Source organism: Palaemon carinicauda, chromosome 16 (genome assembly GCF_036898095.1).
Source record: "Palaemon carinicauda isolate YSFRI2023 chromosome 16, ASM3689809v2, whole genome shotgun sequence".
Lineage (NCBI taxonomy): Eukaryota > Metazoa > Arthropoda > Malacostraca > Decapoda > Palaemonidae > Palaemon > Palaemon carinicauda.
In genome coordinates this window covers 128,627,719-128,643,626 of record NC_090740.1, presented here as the reverse complement: position 1 = coordinate 128,643,626, position 15,908 = coordinate 128,627,719, and the positions used below count along the sequence as shown (strand labels likewise).

General features: G+C 37.5%; 1 protein-coding gene across 8 annotated transcripts in view; it reads right to left on the bottom strand.

Moving 5' to 3' along the window:
• The window catches only part of LOC137655872 (uncharacterized), a 64,874-nt gene extending 50,167 nt beyond the window's left edge, over positions 1 to 14,707 (bottom strand). Inside the window, exon 1 of one of the 8 annotated variants that reach the window (XM_068390069.1) lies at positions 14,584 to 14,707. In XM_068390069.1, coding sequence (XP_068246170.1) covers positions 14,584 to 14,669 — 86 coding nt within the window. In that variant the 5' untranslated portion in view covers positions 14,670 to 14,707. The other 7 variants (XM_068390073.1, XM_068390074.1, XM_068390072.1 and 4 more) reach the window with 7 other exon arrangements.
• Between the last annotated feature and the right edge of the window lie 1,201 nt (positions 14,708 to 15,908).

The window sequence follows — 15,908 nt, the reverse complement described above, 5'->3', positions numbered from 1 at the left end:
TCCGCAGAGAGGTCCAGGGTCGTAGCAGGAACAGTCGGAGATCGATGACAAGGCTCCTCTGCGGCGGACTGCAACGACGATGATGAAACGAAGAGGCGCCGCCTCACCGACTTATAAGGTGAAGGAAGGCCTCTCCGGCAAAGAGGAAGGCGAGCCTTACGACGTATACGCCCTCTGAGGGCCGTTGGGTCAGCAAGCTGACCTTCAGCAGTCCTCCGAAGAGGAGTCTCTGTGAGTGAACTCCCCCAAGGGAGAGAATCACCGGCAGGAGAGACTGTTGGACTTAGTTTCTCCCTCGTGGGTTGAGCAGGAACGGGAGAAACTAAGCCTTCAGCTACTGTGGGTTGAGAAGTTGCAGAGGTATTAGGAGATACCGCATTGGATACCTCTGACACCACAACGTCGACAATAGACAGAGGATCAACCTCTGCCAAAGTCGGCGATTGCTTGACAGCGGCACCCAACCGGATGATGTCAATCAAGGCTTCCTTGGAGGGCGAACCCTCAAGCCCCAAGGAAGACCAAAGCTGGAATAAATCAGTTACATTAACATTTAAATCCTCCCCCGGGGGAAGAGGTGGAGCTGCCTCACTAGGGGTGGCAACGCCAACTCTCGAACCCCGACATCGGGAAACAGAACCACGGTTTACGCTACCACTCGACCGTCTCTCGAAAGAAACCGATTGAGTGGGAGCTTCGGAGGAGATTTGGGCAATGGAAGAAGAGTCCTTGGGATTTTCTCCTTTCAAAGAAATCTTTGAAGGAGAAATATCCCACCTGGACTTCTTCTTCAGTCACCGTGAAAACCTCTCCCACTGGGAGGTAGACCCCTCCCTACACTCACCACATTTATTACCATCACACCGTTGGCCCCTACAGTAAGGACAAAGGGTGTGAGGGTCCGTCTGGACAGCCGACATAACTGTACCACAAGGGCGGTCGGGTAATCCAGGATATTTGCGCATGTTCGCAGAGGCCAACTTCACACTCAAACCTGTAGGAGAGAAAGCAAAAAGACATTAATGGCTGTCAGAGAGGCGAGGGTGAGAGCGGACACATCCGACTACCACCCGAGCCGAGAGCAAAGTGAGCTCAAGCACAGGTGTGTGTGGGGGGGGGGGGGGGGGGAGGAGTAGCAAGCTACCCTCCCTACCACCTGCTAACTAGCGGTGGGGTAGTAAACCCTCATTAAAATTCTAATGGCTCGTCATTTCAGCTACGCCGAAAGTAATAACCCACATTAAATAGCATGGTTTGTATTTCAGTTACGGAACAAACCTAAATAATGGTGTTTGAAAACATACTGTACAGCAACAGCTTTAAGTTTTAGAGCTTGCAGACTCCTGCTGAGTTCCCCTGATGATGGGACATTATCTAAGTAAGTTAATGGTGCAATTCCAGCAAAAGTTGCATAGAATAAAACTGAGGTGAATGCAGTTCATTGAGACAAGGGTAAACTTTCTTGTTATTTATGGGGAAGTTGTTTATTTTGGTAGTTAGTTTTGCAATTTAATAAATATAATTTAGTATTACCTTGGCAGGAGTGAAGTTGGTTAAGAAGCAAACACAGGGTTGAGACTTAATCTTATGGTAAGCTAAAGATATGGCAGTCTAAGAAAGGCATAGGCCCACACCCCTGGTTAGGTAAATAGGTAAGGATATGGCTCCTAGTTTTCATTATCGTTACGGACAGAAAAAAAAAGCTTCTCTACTAAAACAACAGGTGTTTCCTAAAGAAAAAAGTCCGTTTTTTTCAGAAATGACACTTATTTTCACTGCAAATAAAAACTTAATTATCCAAGAAATAATAATCATTGGGGGGTAGCGTGCACAGCTCAACATGTGTTGCTTTCCAGTACGTAGGAACTTGATGTTTTTCTTTTTCTGCAAGCGCTGCGCGAGCGCAGAGTAGAGTAAAAACCATTACATTTCTAAAAAAAAAATCTCCCCGTTCTCAGACGGTCTAGCAGGTTTTTGGTTTATTTGCTATTTGCTGTTGATATGAAGATCAAATTCAATGAAAGCACATTTTCAGTAAAGTTTAACAAGTCTACAAGGTATCATTTCAAACAGCAAATATATGTTTTCCTGTAGCAATTAATGTGATTTATCCAAATTTGACCTTCATTTCAACAGCAAACAAACAGAACAACCAGTTCGAATACAGTAACTTCAAGTAGCCGAACTGGTTGTTGTTATTCCAGTTAAAAAGGTGAAAACTGGTTAAATCATGTTATTCACTAGAGGAAAACATATATTTTCTATTAAAATGTTTAAATATAATGGCTCGTTCCGCCGCAGGCTCGCTTAACTCGCCAGAAAACAAAAGCATCAAGCTCGTATGTACTGGCAAGCGGTAATGTTGAGCTGCGCACGCTAAGATTAACAATGTTATGCTAACATTAGCAACGCTAAATATAATGGTTCTTGTCCTAGCACTGGCTCACTTAGCTCGCAGGAAAACAAAGCATCAAGCTCGTATGTACTGGCAAGCAGTAATGTTGAGCTGCGCACGCTAAAAAATATTGTAAAACTAACACATACAGTTTCCCCAGTATGTTTTTCCCATCCAAAACCCGAAGTTCCCACTGAAGGTCCCCCACTATCGGCAGATATAAATATATTTATTTCTGAAACTATTCATTTCCAACAGGAACAAGTGTCATTTTCGAAGAGAACGGGGTAATTTTGTATTGTATTACAGGGTGAGATTTCGAACAGAAAATATATATACTGTTTTGTATTTTCCTCCGGTTATTATAATTTCAAGAAGGTAATGTATAGAGAAGAAAAGGCTTGTTTTACGTTTATATATCGATTCCCCAGTATGTTTTCCCCACCCAAAACCCCGAGTTCCCACTGGGGGTCCCCCATTATCGGAGGATATAGATGTATATATATTTCTGAAACTATTCATTTGCGACGGGAACGAGTGTCATTTTCGAAGAGAGCGTAACTTTTTCTATAAGAAAATGTAGTTGTTTTCCTAGGTTACATTGCCCTGTAATACACTACAATGAAACCGAACCTTATTTTCTACAGGAAAAACTTTTGGAAAATTTACAGTTTCATCCATTATGGGAAATCTATTACAATAATATATTTCCCGAGTAAAGCAAGTCTTTTGTAGTATTTCTGTAAAATATTATCTGTCGCAAATGCCTAGTTCTTTATATATCGACGATCAAACTCACGCTACTCATGTCTTCCTCCCAGATATTTTCTAAGTCTGTTGTTATTGTTGACTGTGTCTTGTATTTGCTTAAATGAGCCCTGTAACCACTATAATCCGCTGACAAACTAGTCCACTATGAAGTCTTACACGTTTGGCCAATCAGAGCGCCTGTCAACTATGACGTCATACATGTTTGGCCAATCACAGCGCGACAATACAACAGCGCCACAATACAATATCTTCCCAGGCATTTCATTCCTTTTTAGACATGGAGACCATAGAAAGGGCGTCATCTCATGTTGCACAAGAAGTTGAAATTCCATTTTCTTGTCCTGACTGTTTCGTAACTTACAATGAATTTGTTGAAAAACTAGTGCATTTGTGCCAGAGACACAATTTAATTTTACAAAATCAAAATTGGCCTGCATGTCAAGGAACATTCCCAACGGCTTCACGTTTTCCTCAAAGCAGCAGCACATCTTGATGAACCAACAGTTTAAGGTAAGCTTCATTAATTTATAGAGTATATTATAATGGTGATAGTATAACGATGTATGCAGCAGTACCATCCCTTTGGATTTGGTTTGATGGATGTGTTAGGTAGTGGCTGTAAGGGGGGGGTGGCCTCGCAGGGGTAGGCCTAGGTAGGGGTACAGGGCCCTACTATGAGATTCAGGCCCTCTGTAACACGGTTTTTTTGCAATAACTTTTTTTCTATGAATTTCATAAATATAACGCTTATTCAGAATGCACATTATATCTACACATAAATTTTGACTATATTCTGCATTACGTAGGTTGAATAAATTTGGTACTTTATTAAGTAAAAGTGACGATTTTTGAAGACGGGCCAACTTACTCAGAGAAAAGGTTTCGAACGCACTCGTTACGTAACTTATGACGGCATTTCTTCTCTCTTTCTCGATCGATGATTGGTTATACGTAACGAAGGCTATACCTCTGCCAACAATAACACAAAAGTGTAAATAAAACCAAAGCAGTACACCTTTATGAACTCTGAAACTTCTCCACTGAGAATTGTCATAATGAACAAACGAACAAAATATGTTAATAAATACAAAAACACTTCGATTATTTGTCTAACTCCCAAAATAAGTTTCCTAAGAAATTACAGTCTACTTTATAGGTCACAATCAGATTGACAAAGTGTATGGAATAGTTGGTAATTTTCAAAAACGTAGTAGACCAGCTTGATTTGATAACTGCTATATCCAATGTCAAGCAATTTTTATTCATTGTCTATCTACCTACCTATTTACTGTAAAAAAAAAGATAGTCGGTACCGTATTTTCGCTTTAAACCTTCACCAATAATTATTGTCAGAATGATGACTTCATGAGGATCCACCCACTTTGGCCTCGTTATAATTCAGGATAACACTGAAGGCTATCATGGGCATTGTTGGATCAGAAAATTTAAATTCTGGCTATAAAAACTCATTTCTCGAGTAGTTGTAAGAAGTGCTAAATGATCCTCAAGGATCCCAGCAGTTGGCCTAAACGTATTACTACGCTAGCACAGATACCCCACCCACATTTATGTATCGTTCCGCCATTCATAAAGTCTTTGTCATGTTTTTTTCACTGTGCAATAAGCATGGCCTCCTCAGAAATTAAGTTTAACATTAGATGATAGGTTATTTCATTAAGCTGACAAATTATGGCAACTGGGTTATGTTATTGCCGTTGATGAAGCTAAAGATAAAGTATGGTATCATTCCTTCGTTGCATTATCATCTTTACTACTATTTGTTTGCTACATGTAGTAATTATTTTAAAGGATAAATTAATTATGTTCACTTTACTTCTATAAATTCCCATTAGATGTACAAATAAAACTCCTAAAACTATTCATGATTTATTTACAAAATGCAGTCATGCCCAAAACATAGCCAACACGGTCGTACGGCCTAAGAAGAAGAAAAGAAATTATATCGGATGATCCGTTGGTCTGATGGAGATTTTAGCACAAAAATCTTATTTCAACCAAAATAGTTATATAAAGACTGTTTACATACAATCTCTCTCTTTCTCTCTCTCTTGGTGGCATAGTGAATAGTTAATGGAAATGTTCAAAAGCCTGAATGACATTACAAGTATTATAATCATGTTACGCTAGGTACAAATCAGACCATAAACATTGGATTTAAACTAGAAACTGGATAATTACCTATTCAGGCTATAGTAAATAGGGCCACGGGCTTTCTCTTGACTGTATAAAGTTGCAAGTCGTAAGACAAATGCAGTTTTGCAACCACGGGGGCAATTCCAGATCCTGTTAGCCATTCTTGAATGTTATGGGTTTCAGAGTCGATGGAAGAAGGTGAATGGGTGTCTGGTGGATGGGCGGGGCAAAATTTTGTCCAAACCTGTTTACATTGCTTACGTAATGAATGTTTTCGACTCTTGGCTCGTTATCACTGGCCACGGCGTCGGCTAGATCATTTTTACTCTATAAAAATTCAAACTATTGGGTTTAGGTTATTGATAATGCTGACAAAATTTGTGTGTGGTTGTAAAATATACATATGTCAACTTTCAGCTACATCCGATGCTTTGTTAAGGAGCAAAGTCCAAAAAACCGTGTTACAGAGGCCCTGAATCTTATAGTAGGTTAGATGGTTGTATTAGGTTCGGTAGTGTCCCAAAATTCACTGTGGCCTTAAGGGGGGGTCGCAGGGGGGGCAGAGCCCCCCCCCCCCCGGTAGGCCTAGGTAGGGGTACAGGGCCCCTAGGCTAGGTTAGGTGGGTTTATTAGGTTCAGTAGTGCCCTGAAAATCACTGTGGCCTTAAGGGGGGGACGAAGGGGGGGTCGCAGGGGGGGGGGCGGAGCCCCCCCCCCCCCGGTAGGGCTAGATATGGGTATAAGGGGAGGGGTGGTGGAAGGATAAGTATTCATTTATTGCAAATATCATTTGACGCCCCCCCCCACCCAAAACCCCGGTTCCCACCTGGTGTCCCCCATAATTGTTGGGATGAAGTAGGGTCTTTCTGCTTTCTAGAACAACTTAGTAAATCTCCAAATCGGATGGTTTGCGGTCAAAATAAACGTTAAATTCGTTGGAACTACACTATTTCTGATGCAACAAATATATTTTTATTCCAGTTTCCCCATAATGGATGAAACTGTAAATTTACCAAACTTTTTTCATAATGTTGTTCCGTCAGTAAATATAAATTTACCGTTTCTCAATCATCACTTTCGTAATTTTACACCTGGTGTGTACTACAATAATACCGACTTGGAACGTATTAACAATACCTAAACACACACTAAAGGTGTATATACAGCATTACCAATTCAAATCAAATTCTAAGCTCCAGAATCTAACATACCTAAGTGCCTATTTTATTGTTTTATCCGCTATTCTTACCTCTAATTGTAGAATTGAACAACTGTTCTCAGTAATCATCTACGGTTGCTCGTTAAGAGGCTAGTTACTCGCTGCTCACGCACTAAGTAATACTTCTTTCATATCACTTCAACCTTTCAATGGCAACTAAACACTAAACATTATATGTATACATCTCAGGATTTACCATTTTCTACCGTAATGTCGTGCACAATAAGTTATAACAATACCTTGGTTATAGCTTCGACAACTTGTATAAGGTTTTTATTGCTCACTCCGCAAAATAAGTTTGCGGGCAATCTATCTCTTTATAGATAGGTGCAAAGCTTCTAAGCTTATTCTTATTATTGTTATTAACTTTATATTATATGTGCCTTAAATAAATTAGTATCGTAATTAGATTCTCAATCTTTATTTTTATTCCCTTCTACCTTGAAATTAGATAGGATAACACCTTGCTATCATCAGTTTTGGCAACCTATTGTGGGTCAGTTTGGACTTCTTAAATTCTTCTTTTCTACTAATATCTGGATGTTACGCTTTGCATTATGTATATCATGTGCAATTTTTAAGGCATCATCTGCAAAAAATAATGATTTCATCTTTATTAGTTGATTTCTGAAACCGTTTCCTTCCTCTTCTATTTCCTTCATGACAATATACGTAATCAGTTTAAAAAGTGAAGTTGGTCCTGTGCAACCCTGCTTAATTCCACTCGTAACCTCCATTTCTTGTTCTATACCTTTTCCTAAGTCAATGCCTGTAGTATCTCCTTAATAAATATTTGCAATTGCACTTATGATTTTGGTGTTAATTTTATATTCTTTTAAAACTTCTATTAGCACCTCCCTTTTTACAGAGTCAAATGCTTTATTAAAGTCTATCGCGGTTACTATTTGGAGTTTCTTGTTACTATAGCTCTCTTCCGCACAATACTGTAATATAAAAATATTGTCCTCTATCCTGCTCCGCCTGTAGATCCTGCTTGAGATTCATTCTCTTCTTCGTTCATTCTTATGTGGTCTTCTATTTCCTCTTTCACCATCATCACGAATATTTTATAAGAAATATTTAATAGAGCTATGGGTCTTAGGTCTTTTGCCATTGACCTTCTTTTCTTTTCAACCATCTTTGTTCTTGACTTCTTCCACATATTTGGTTTTTCTTTTTCGTCCAACTCATTTTGATAACATTTCTGTAAGGTTTCAAGACATATATTGCTTTTTCCTAGTGCCTTGTATAGCTCGGGTTTTAGGCCATCTGGTCCTGCCGCTTTTTTGCCTTTAATTTTCCCAGGCTATTCTTTACTTTTTCTATTGTGATTTTTGGATTTTTCATTGGTTTTATTTTCCCTTTTGTTACCATTACAAGGTCTCAGTGTTCCCTAAGTATGTCCGGGACATTATATCCATCTATTCTTGTGATGTCTTCCTAATGCGCTATTTCATTTTCATATTCTATCTGTTTTTCTTCATTCCAAACTGGATATTTTATTTTCATGCTTACAATATATAGTTTTCCAGTATTTGATTAATTCCTCTTTTGTTTTTTTTTCCTTATTTAACTTAGTTCCTTGTTCTCCATAAAGTTGTATAACTTTGCCATGGGGCCAGGCATACAGTTTGTTTACATTTTGCACGAGATCACGGTACAGTGATCACTTCACTCTTCTTCTGCCTTCAGTTCTCCGATAGGATTCCTGGTCACCCACTTTACATTTGTTAAGCATCTGGTATGGATGGTGTGAGAGCTGAGATGTTGAAGGATTGGGGTGTGACTGTACTTAAATGGTTGGTGAGATTGTTTAGTATGTGTTTTGTGTTGTCAATGGTACCAGTAGATTGGGTTTGCGCATGTACTGTACCACTATATAAGGGTAAGGGAGATGTGCATAAGTGCTGTAATTCAAGGGGTATTAGTTTGTTGAGTGTAGTTGGAAAAGTGTATGGTAGAGCACTGATTAATAGGATTAAGGATAAAACAGAGAATGCAATCTTAGAAGTACAGGGTGGTTTTAGAAGAGGTAGGGGTTGTATGAATCAGATTTTTACAGTTAAGCAGATATGCGAGAGATATTTAGCAAAAGGTAAAAAGGTGTATGTTGCGTTTATGGATCTGGAGAAAGCGTATGATAGAGTTGATAGGGAAGCAATGTGGAATGTGATGAGGTTATATGGAGTTGGTGGAAGGTTGTTGCAAGAAGTGAAAAGTTTCTACAAAGGTAGTAAAGCATGTGTTAAGATAGGAAATGAAGTGAGCGATTGGTTTCCGGTGAGAGTGGGGCTGAGACAGGGATGTGTGATGTCGCTGTGGTTGTTTAACTTGTATGTTGATGGAGTGGTGAGAGAGGTGAATGCTCGAGTGCTTGGACGAGGATTGAAACTGGTAGACGAGAATGACCATGAATGGGAGGTAAATCAGTTGTTGTTTGTGGATGATACTGTATTGGTTGCAGACGTGGAAGAGAAGCCTGGCCGATTAGTGACAGAATTTGGAAAGGTGTGTGAGAGAAGGAAGTTGAGAGTTAATGTGGGTAAGAGTAAGGTTATGAGATGTACGAGAATGGAAGGTGGTGTGAGGTTAAATGTCATGTTGAATGGAGAGTTACTTGAGGAGGTGGATCAGTTTAAGTACTTGGTGTCTGTAGTTGCAGCAAATGGTGGAGTGGAAGCAGATGTACATCAAAGAGTGAATGAAGGATGCAAAGTGTTGGGGGCAGTTAAGGGAGTAGTAAATAATAGAGGACTGGGCATGAATGTAAAGAGAGTTCTGTATGAAAAGTGATTGTACCAACTGTGATTTATGGATCGGAGTTGTGGGGAATGAAAGTGATGGAGACAGAAATTGAATGTGTTTGAGATGAAGTGTCTAAGGAGGATGGCTGGTGTATCTCGAGTAAATAGGGTTAGGAACGAAGTAGTGAGGGTGAGAACGGGTGCAAGAAATGAGTTAGCAGCTAGAGTGGATATGAATGTGTTGAGGTAGTTTGGCCATGTTGAGAGAATGGAAAATGGCTGTCTGCTAAAGAAGGTGATGAATGCAAGAGTTGATGGGAGAAGTACAAGAGGAAGGCCAAGGTTTGGGTGGATGGATGGAGTAAAGAAAGCTCTGGGTGATAGGGGGATAGATGTGAGAGAGGCAAGAGAGCATGCTAGAAATAGAAATGAATGGCGAGCGATTTTGACGCAGTTCCGTTAGGCCCTGCTGCTTCCTTCGGTGCCTTAGATGACCGCGGAGGTAGCAGCAGTAGGGGATTCAGCGTTATGAAGCTTCATCTGTGGTGGATAACGGGGGAGGGTGGGCTGTGTCACCCTAGCAGTACCAGCTGAACTCGGTTGAGTCCCTTGTCAGGCTGGGAGGAACGTAGAAAGGAGAGGTCCCCTTTTTTGTTTAATTTGTTGATGTCGGCTACCCCCCAAAATTGGGGAAGTGCCTTGGTATAAGTATGATGTATTATTATTATTATTATTATTATTACTAGCCAAGTTACAACCCTAGTTGGAAAAGCAAGATGCTATAAGCCCAGGGGCTACAACAGGGAAAATAGGCCAGTGAGGAAAGGAAAAAGGGAAAATAAAATATTTTAAGAAGAATAACACCATTAAAATAAATATCTACTATATAAACTATAAAAACTTTAACAAAACAAGAGGATGAGAAATAAGATAGAAGAGTGTGCTCGAGTGTACCCTCAAGCAAGAGAACTCTAACCCAAGACAGTGGAAGACCATGGTACAAAAGTTATGGCACTACCCAAGACTAGAAAACAATGGTTTGATTTTGGAGTGACCTTCTCCTAGAGGAGCTGCTTACCATAGCTAAAGAGTCTCTTCTACCCTTACCAAGAGGAAAGTGGCAACTGAACAACTACAGTGCACTAGTTAACCCCTTAGGTGAAGAGGAATTGTTTAGTAATCTGTGTTGTTAGGTGTATGAGGACAGAGGAGAATATATAAAGAATAAGCCAGACTAGTCAGTGTGTGTGTGTAGGCAAAGGGAAAATAAACCATAACCAGAGAGAAGGATCCAATGCAGTACTGTCCGGCCAGTCAAAAGGCCCCTTGACTCTCTAGCGGTAGTATCTCAACGGATGGCTGGGGCCCTGGCCAACCTACTACCTACAATAAGGACAGTGTTGCATCCTGCAAAAGAGTATTAAAAGTATTTACATCCCAGAGAGAACACGTAGCTTTCATTTACTTATAACCATAAATTGCAATGTGTATTTAACTAACTGTTTCTTTCGTTCGTCAGTTTACTTTTAGAATCTGGCTGTTTTGTCTTTTCTGTCCATAACAATTTTTTTCTGCCTTTTAGCTTCGTTTACTACTTTACTCTTTACCAAATTATTAAGTTCTCTGTTTCTAAAATTTCTTGGCTCTTCCACTTTTATTTTATACATTTTGTATATTTCTAAATGTTTTTCCGTATAATTCGCCATACGGTTCATTTAGATAATTATTAATCGTCAGATGTTATGTAAAATAGTCATTACCTTTTTAGTCTATTCTATTCACCACCTTTTTATCGTTACCAACTTAGTTGTTGTTATTATTATTGTTATTATTATTATTATTATTATTATTACTACTACTACTACTACTACTACTACTACTACTACAAGCTAAGCTATAACCCTAGTTGGAAAAACAAGATGCTATGCCTAAGGGTTATTATTATTATTATTATTATTATTATTATTATTATTATTATTACTATTATTATTATTATTTCATTACTACTACTACTACTACTACTACTACTACTACAAGCTAAGCTATAACCCTAGTTGGAAATCAAGATGCTATGCCTAAGGGTTATTATTATTATTATTATTATTATTATTATTATTATTATTATTATTATTATTACTACTACTACTACTACTACTACTACTACTACTACTACTACTACTACTACTACAAGCTAAGCTATAACCCTGGTTGGAAAAGCAAGATGCTATAAGCCTAAGGGTTCCAAAAGGGAAAAAACCCAGTGAGGAAAGGAAATAAAAACACTACAGGAGAGATAATAACCAATCAAAATGAAATATTTTAAGAACAGTAACTACATTGAGTTAAATCCTTCATATATAAAATATGAAAACTTAGCAAAAACAAGAAGTGTACTCTCAAGCAAGAGAACTCTAATCCAAGACAGTGGAAGGCCCGTGGTATAGAGGCTATGGCACTACCCAAGACTAGAGAACAATGGTTTGATTTTAGAGTGTCATTCTCCCAGAAGAGTTGCTTATCATAGCTAAGGTTTCTGCTACCCTTACAAAGAGGAAAGTAGCCACTGAACAATAACAGTGCAGTAGTTAACCCCTTGAGAGAAGAAGAATTGTTTAGTAATCTCGATGTAGTAAGGTGTATGAGGACAGACGAGAATGTGGAAATAATAGGCTGTACCGAGGGAGAAAAGGATCCAATGTAACCTAATACTATCTGGCCAGTCAAAGATCCCAGTAACTGTCTAGTGGTAGTATCTCAACGGGAGGCTGGTGACTTGGCCAACGTACTCAATTTTGTTTCGTTGGTTTTCTTTTCCCTTTTTTCTATATTTGAAATATGTACTTTTCTATTAACTGTTTTTTTCTTTAGATGAAAATATATACTACTACTACTACTACTACTACTACTACTACTACTACTACTACTACTACTACTACTACTACTACTACTACTACTAATAATAATAATAATAATAATAATAATAATAATAATAATAATAATAATAATAATAATAAAGACCACTAAAAATGCTGGGGGAAAAGTATTACAGAAATATAAAAAAAGAGTATGATGTTAAAATTGAAGAAGAAAGTATAAAAAGCAAAAACTCAAGAAACAAAATTAAAATTAATATGGAAAATTAAATTAAAAGAAAATTTGACGAAAAAAAAGTAGAAATGATTAAACTGAAGTTTGTAAATAGTAATGGGAGAAGCGATTATATAGGAGAACTTACCACCAGGGAAGCAGTAACAGTTATGAAAACAAGATTGAGTATGATACGAGAATAAAAAAAATATAGAAACAGGAATGAAAAGGATATGGTTCGTGTACTGTAAAGAGAAGCAGAAGATACAACGGAATTAAGAAGATATAGAAGCAATGGCATAGAATTAGGGAAATTAAAAACACCAATTATAGAAGATGCCTGATATATTGGGCAGGTTTATTGGAAGTTAGGGGTAAAAGTAAGCCAGTTGTGCTGTCTGTGTAACGTAGCAGGTAATTAATGGCAATGGACTTTGCACCTACGCTAAGTTCTAGGAGTGTGCCCACAGTCGCTGTTTGGGAGAGCAACGAGGAACCTAGAACCAGGAGCTGTCCAGAGCTGAGAGTCCGGTCATAAAACTACAACTACTACTAAGCTAAGCTACAACCCTAATTGAAAAAGAAGGATGCTATACACCTAAGAGATACAGCATGGAAAATAGCCCACTGAGGAAAGGAAATAAATAAACTACTATAGTCCATTTCTTTTAGCGAGTCATATTTGCACAGACTCGCAGCGGTGCCCCTTTAGCTCGGAAAAGTTTCCTGATCGCTGATTGGTTGGAAAAGATAATTCTAACCAATCAGTGACCAGGAAACTTTTCCGAGCTAAAGGGGCACCGTTGCGAGTCGGTGCAAATATGACTCGCTAATAGAAATGGACTATACCTGTCGAGAGTTGTTGGCTCATGTGACTGCCCAGATAGTACTACATTGGATCCATATTTCTGGTTACGGCTCATATTTACGCTGTCTACACATGCTCCAAATAGTCTGGCCTATTCTTTCCAAGCTCTCTTCTGTCATCACGCACTTGACAAAACTGAGATTACCAAACAATTCCTCTTCACTCAAGAGGTTAGCTACTGCACTTCAATTGTTCAGTGGCTACTTTCCTTTTGGTAAAGGTAGAAAAGATTCCTTAGCTACGGTAAGCAGCTCTTCTAGGAGAAGGACACTCCAAAATCATACCAATGTTCTCTGGTCCTGGATAGTGCCATAACCTCTGTAACCTCTGTCTTGTGCTGTCTTGGGGTGGAGCTCTCTTGCTTGAGGGTACACTCGGGCACACTTTATTTTCCTCTTGCTTTTTTAAGTTTTTTTTAGTTTATGTATATATATATATATATATATATATATATATATATATATATATATATATATATATATATATATATCTATATATATATATATATATATATATATATATATGTTTTAATGTTGTTACTGTTTTTTAAATATTTTATGTTGTTCATTACTTCTCTTGTAGTTTATCTACTTATTTCCTTTCCTCACTGAGCTATTTTCGCTGTTAGAGCCCCTTAACTTATAGCATCCTGCTTTTCCAACTAGGATGTAGCTTAGCAAGTAATAATAATAATAATAATAATAATAATAATAATAATAATAATAATAATGTCATGAATAATTAATATAAAATATTCTAAGATCTGCAACAACGTTAAAATATATGTCAACATAAAAAAAACTTAGCTGCAAGTTTGAACTTCTGATGTTCCACAGATTCAACCGCCCGATTATGCATATTATTCCACAATTTGGTCATAGCTAGACTAAAGCTTCAAGAATACTGTGGAGTATTGAGCCTAATGATGGAGAATGCACGACTGTTAGAATTAACTGCATAGCATACCTAGTACTAAGCATAGAATGGTACAGTATGAAAATATCTGAATGCAAAAGATGATCAGAATTGTAAAAAAGAACTGAATGACGGTGCCAGATATCAATATCTAGATAAGGAAGTTGTTATTTAATAGGTCTTGTCCAGCAATCTATGATTAGATTCAGCAGCTGGTGACTAGACAAAACGATATTCGCCTTTTCCTCTTCACATGGCTGCTGCAATTCTTGCATATTTTTCTCTTTACCGAGAACAAATGATGGGTGAGATCGTCTGTCTCCGCTGACTCCATCCTACACTCTACACTTCCTCCTCCATATCTTTTCATATTTCATTTTAACCGGTTTTAAAATATATTGCAGCAAAATATTAAGAGATATTTACTTACAGAACGGTTCTTTGACTACACCGACTTGCTACTTCCTTTTGGTCCAAAGGTGGCAGATTAGATAACGACAGAAAAGCACTCTTCATTACGAACACTGTAAGAGGATTAAGAAGCTACAACTTCCAAAATCAACAATGAGATGAATGATATTATTTGCCCCTTTCAGTGTGGTAGGATAGAGGGTTGATCAATACTAGATCACTTTAATTGATCACGATAATTAGCATAACAGGGATTTCTCTCTCTCTCTCTCTCTCTCTCTCTCTCTCTCTCTCTCTCTCTCTCTCTCTCTCTCTCTCTCTCTCTCTCTCTCTCTCTCTCTCTCTCTCTCTCTCTATATATATATATATATATATATATATATATATATATATATATATATATATAATATTCTTATAATCTACACTTGAGGAATTGCATTAAATAATTATGCAAAATGGTGATATACATATTAAATGAAAAATGGGAAATCTATTAATTAATTGTCCAATACGAAAAAGAGGGAAAATTGAGATTGAAATGAATATTAGTGTAAAAGTTTTGAGCCATAAAATGCCCTCCTGTAACTGAGAGTCAATATTATATGTAAGAAGTCAATAACCATGATCAAAATAGAATCCCTGTTATATGTAGATCACATGTTTCCCAGTAACAAAAAAAAATATAAAGTAGAGAAAACCATAAGAAACTTCCGCAGTATTGAATAACTTAAGAAATTTACTTTGGTGCCAATCATCCGTCAGTGGTTTTAGTAATATGACATAAAAAGAAAGTAAAGTGGATGGATTGAAACAGTAAAGGAATATAAATACTATGTATATTTGTATGTGTATATGTGCATATAAGAATTATGAATGCATGTATGTGTGTGTGTATATATATATATATATATATATATATATATATATATATATATATATATATATATATATATATATATATATATATATATATATATATATATATTATGAATGCATGTATATATACATATATATATATATATATATATATATATATATATATATATATATTATGAATGCATGTATATATATATATATATATCCTATCAGTATGCACATATGTATACTTGGGTCACCATCATCAGCTGTTACAAGTCCACTGTATGGCAAAGGCCTCAGACATGCCTTTCCACACGCGTCTGTTTTTTGTCTTTCAATGCCAGTCTATTCCAACAAATTTTCTTAGCTTGTTTATCTATCGACTTCTCTTCCTTCCCCTGCTTCGTTTGCATTCTCTAGTGACCCATTATGTTATCCTTCTTGTCCACCTATTATCGTCATTCTCATTATATGTCCTGCCCATGT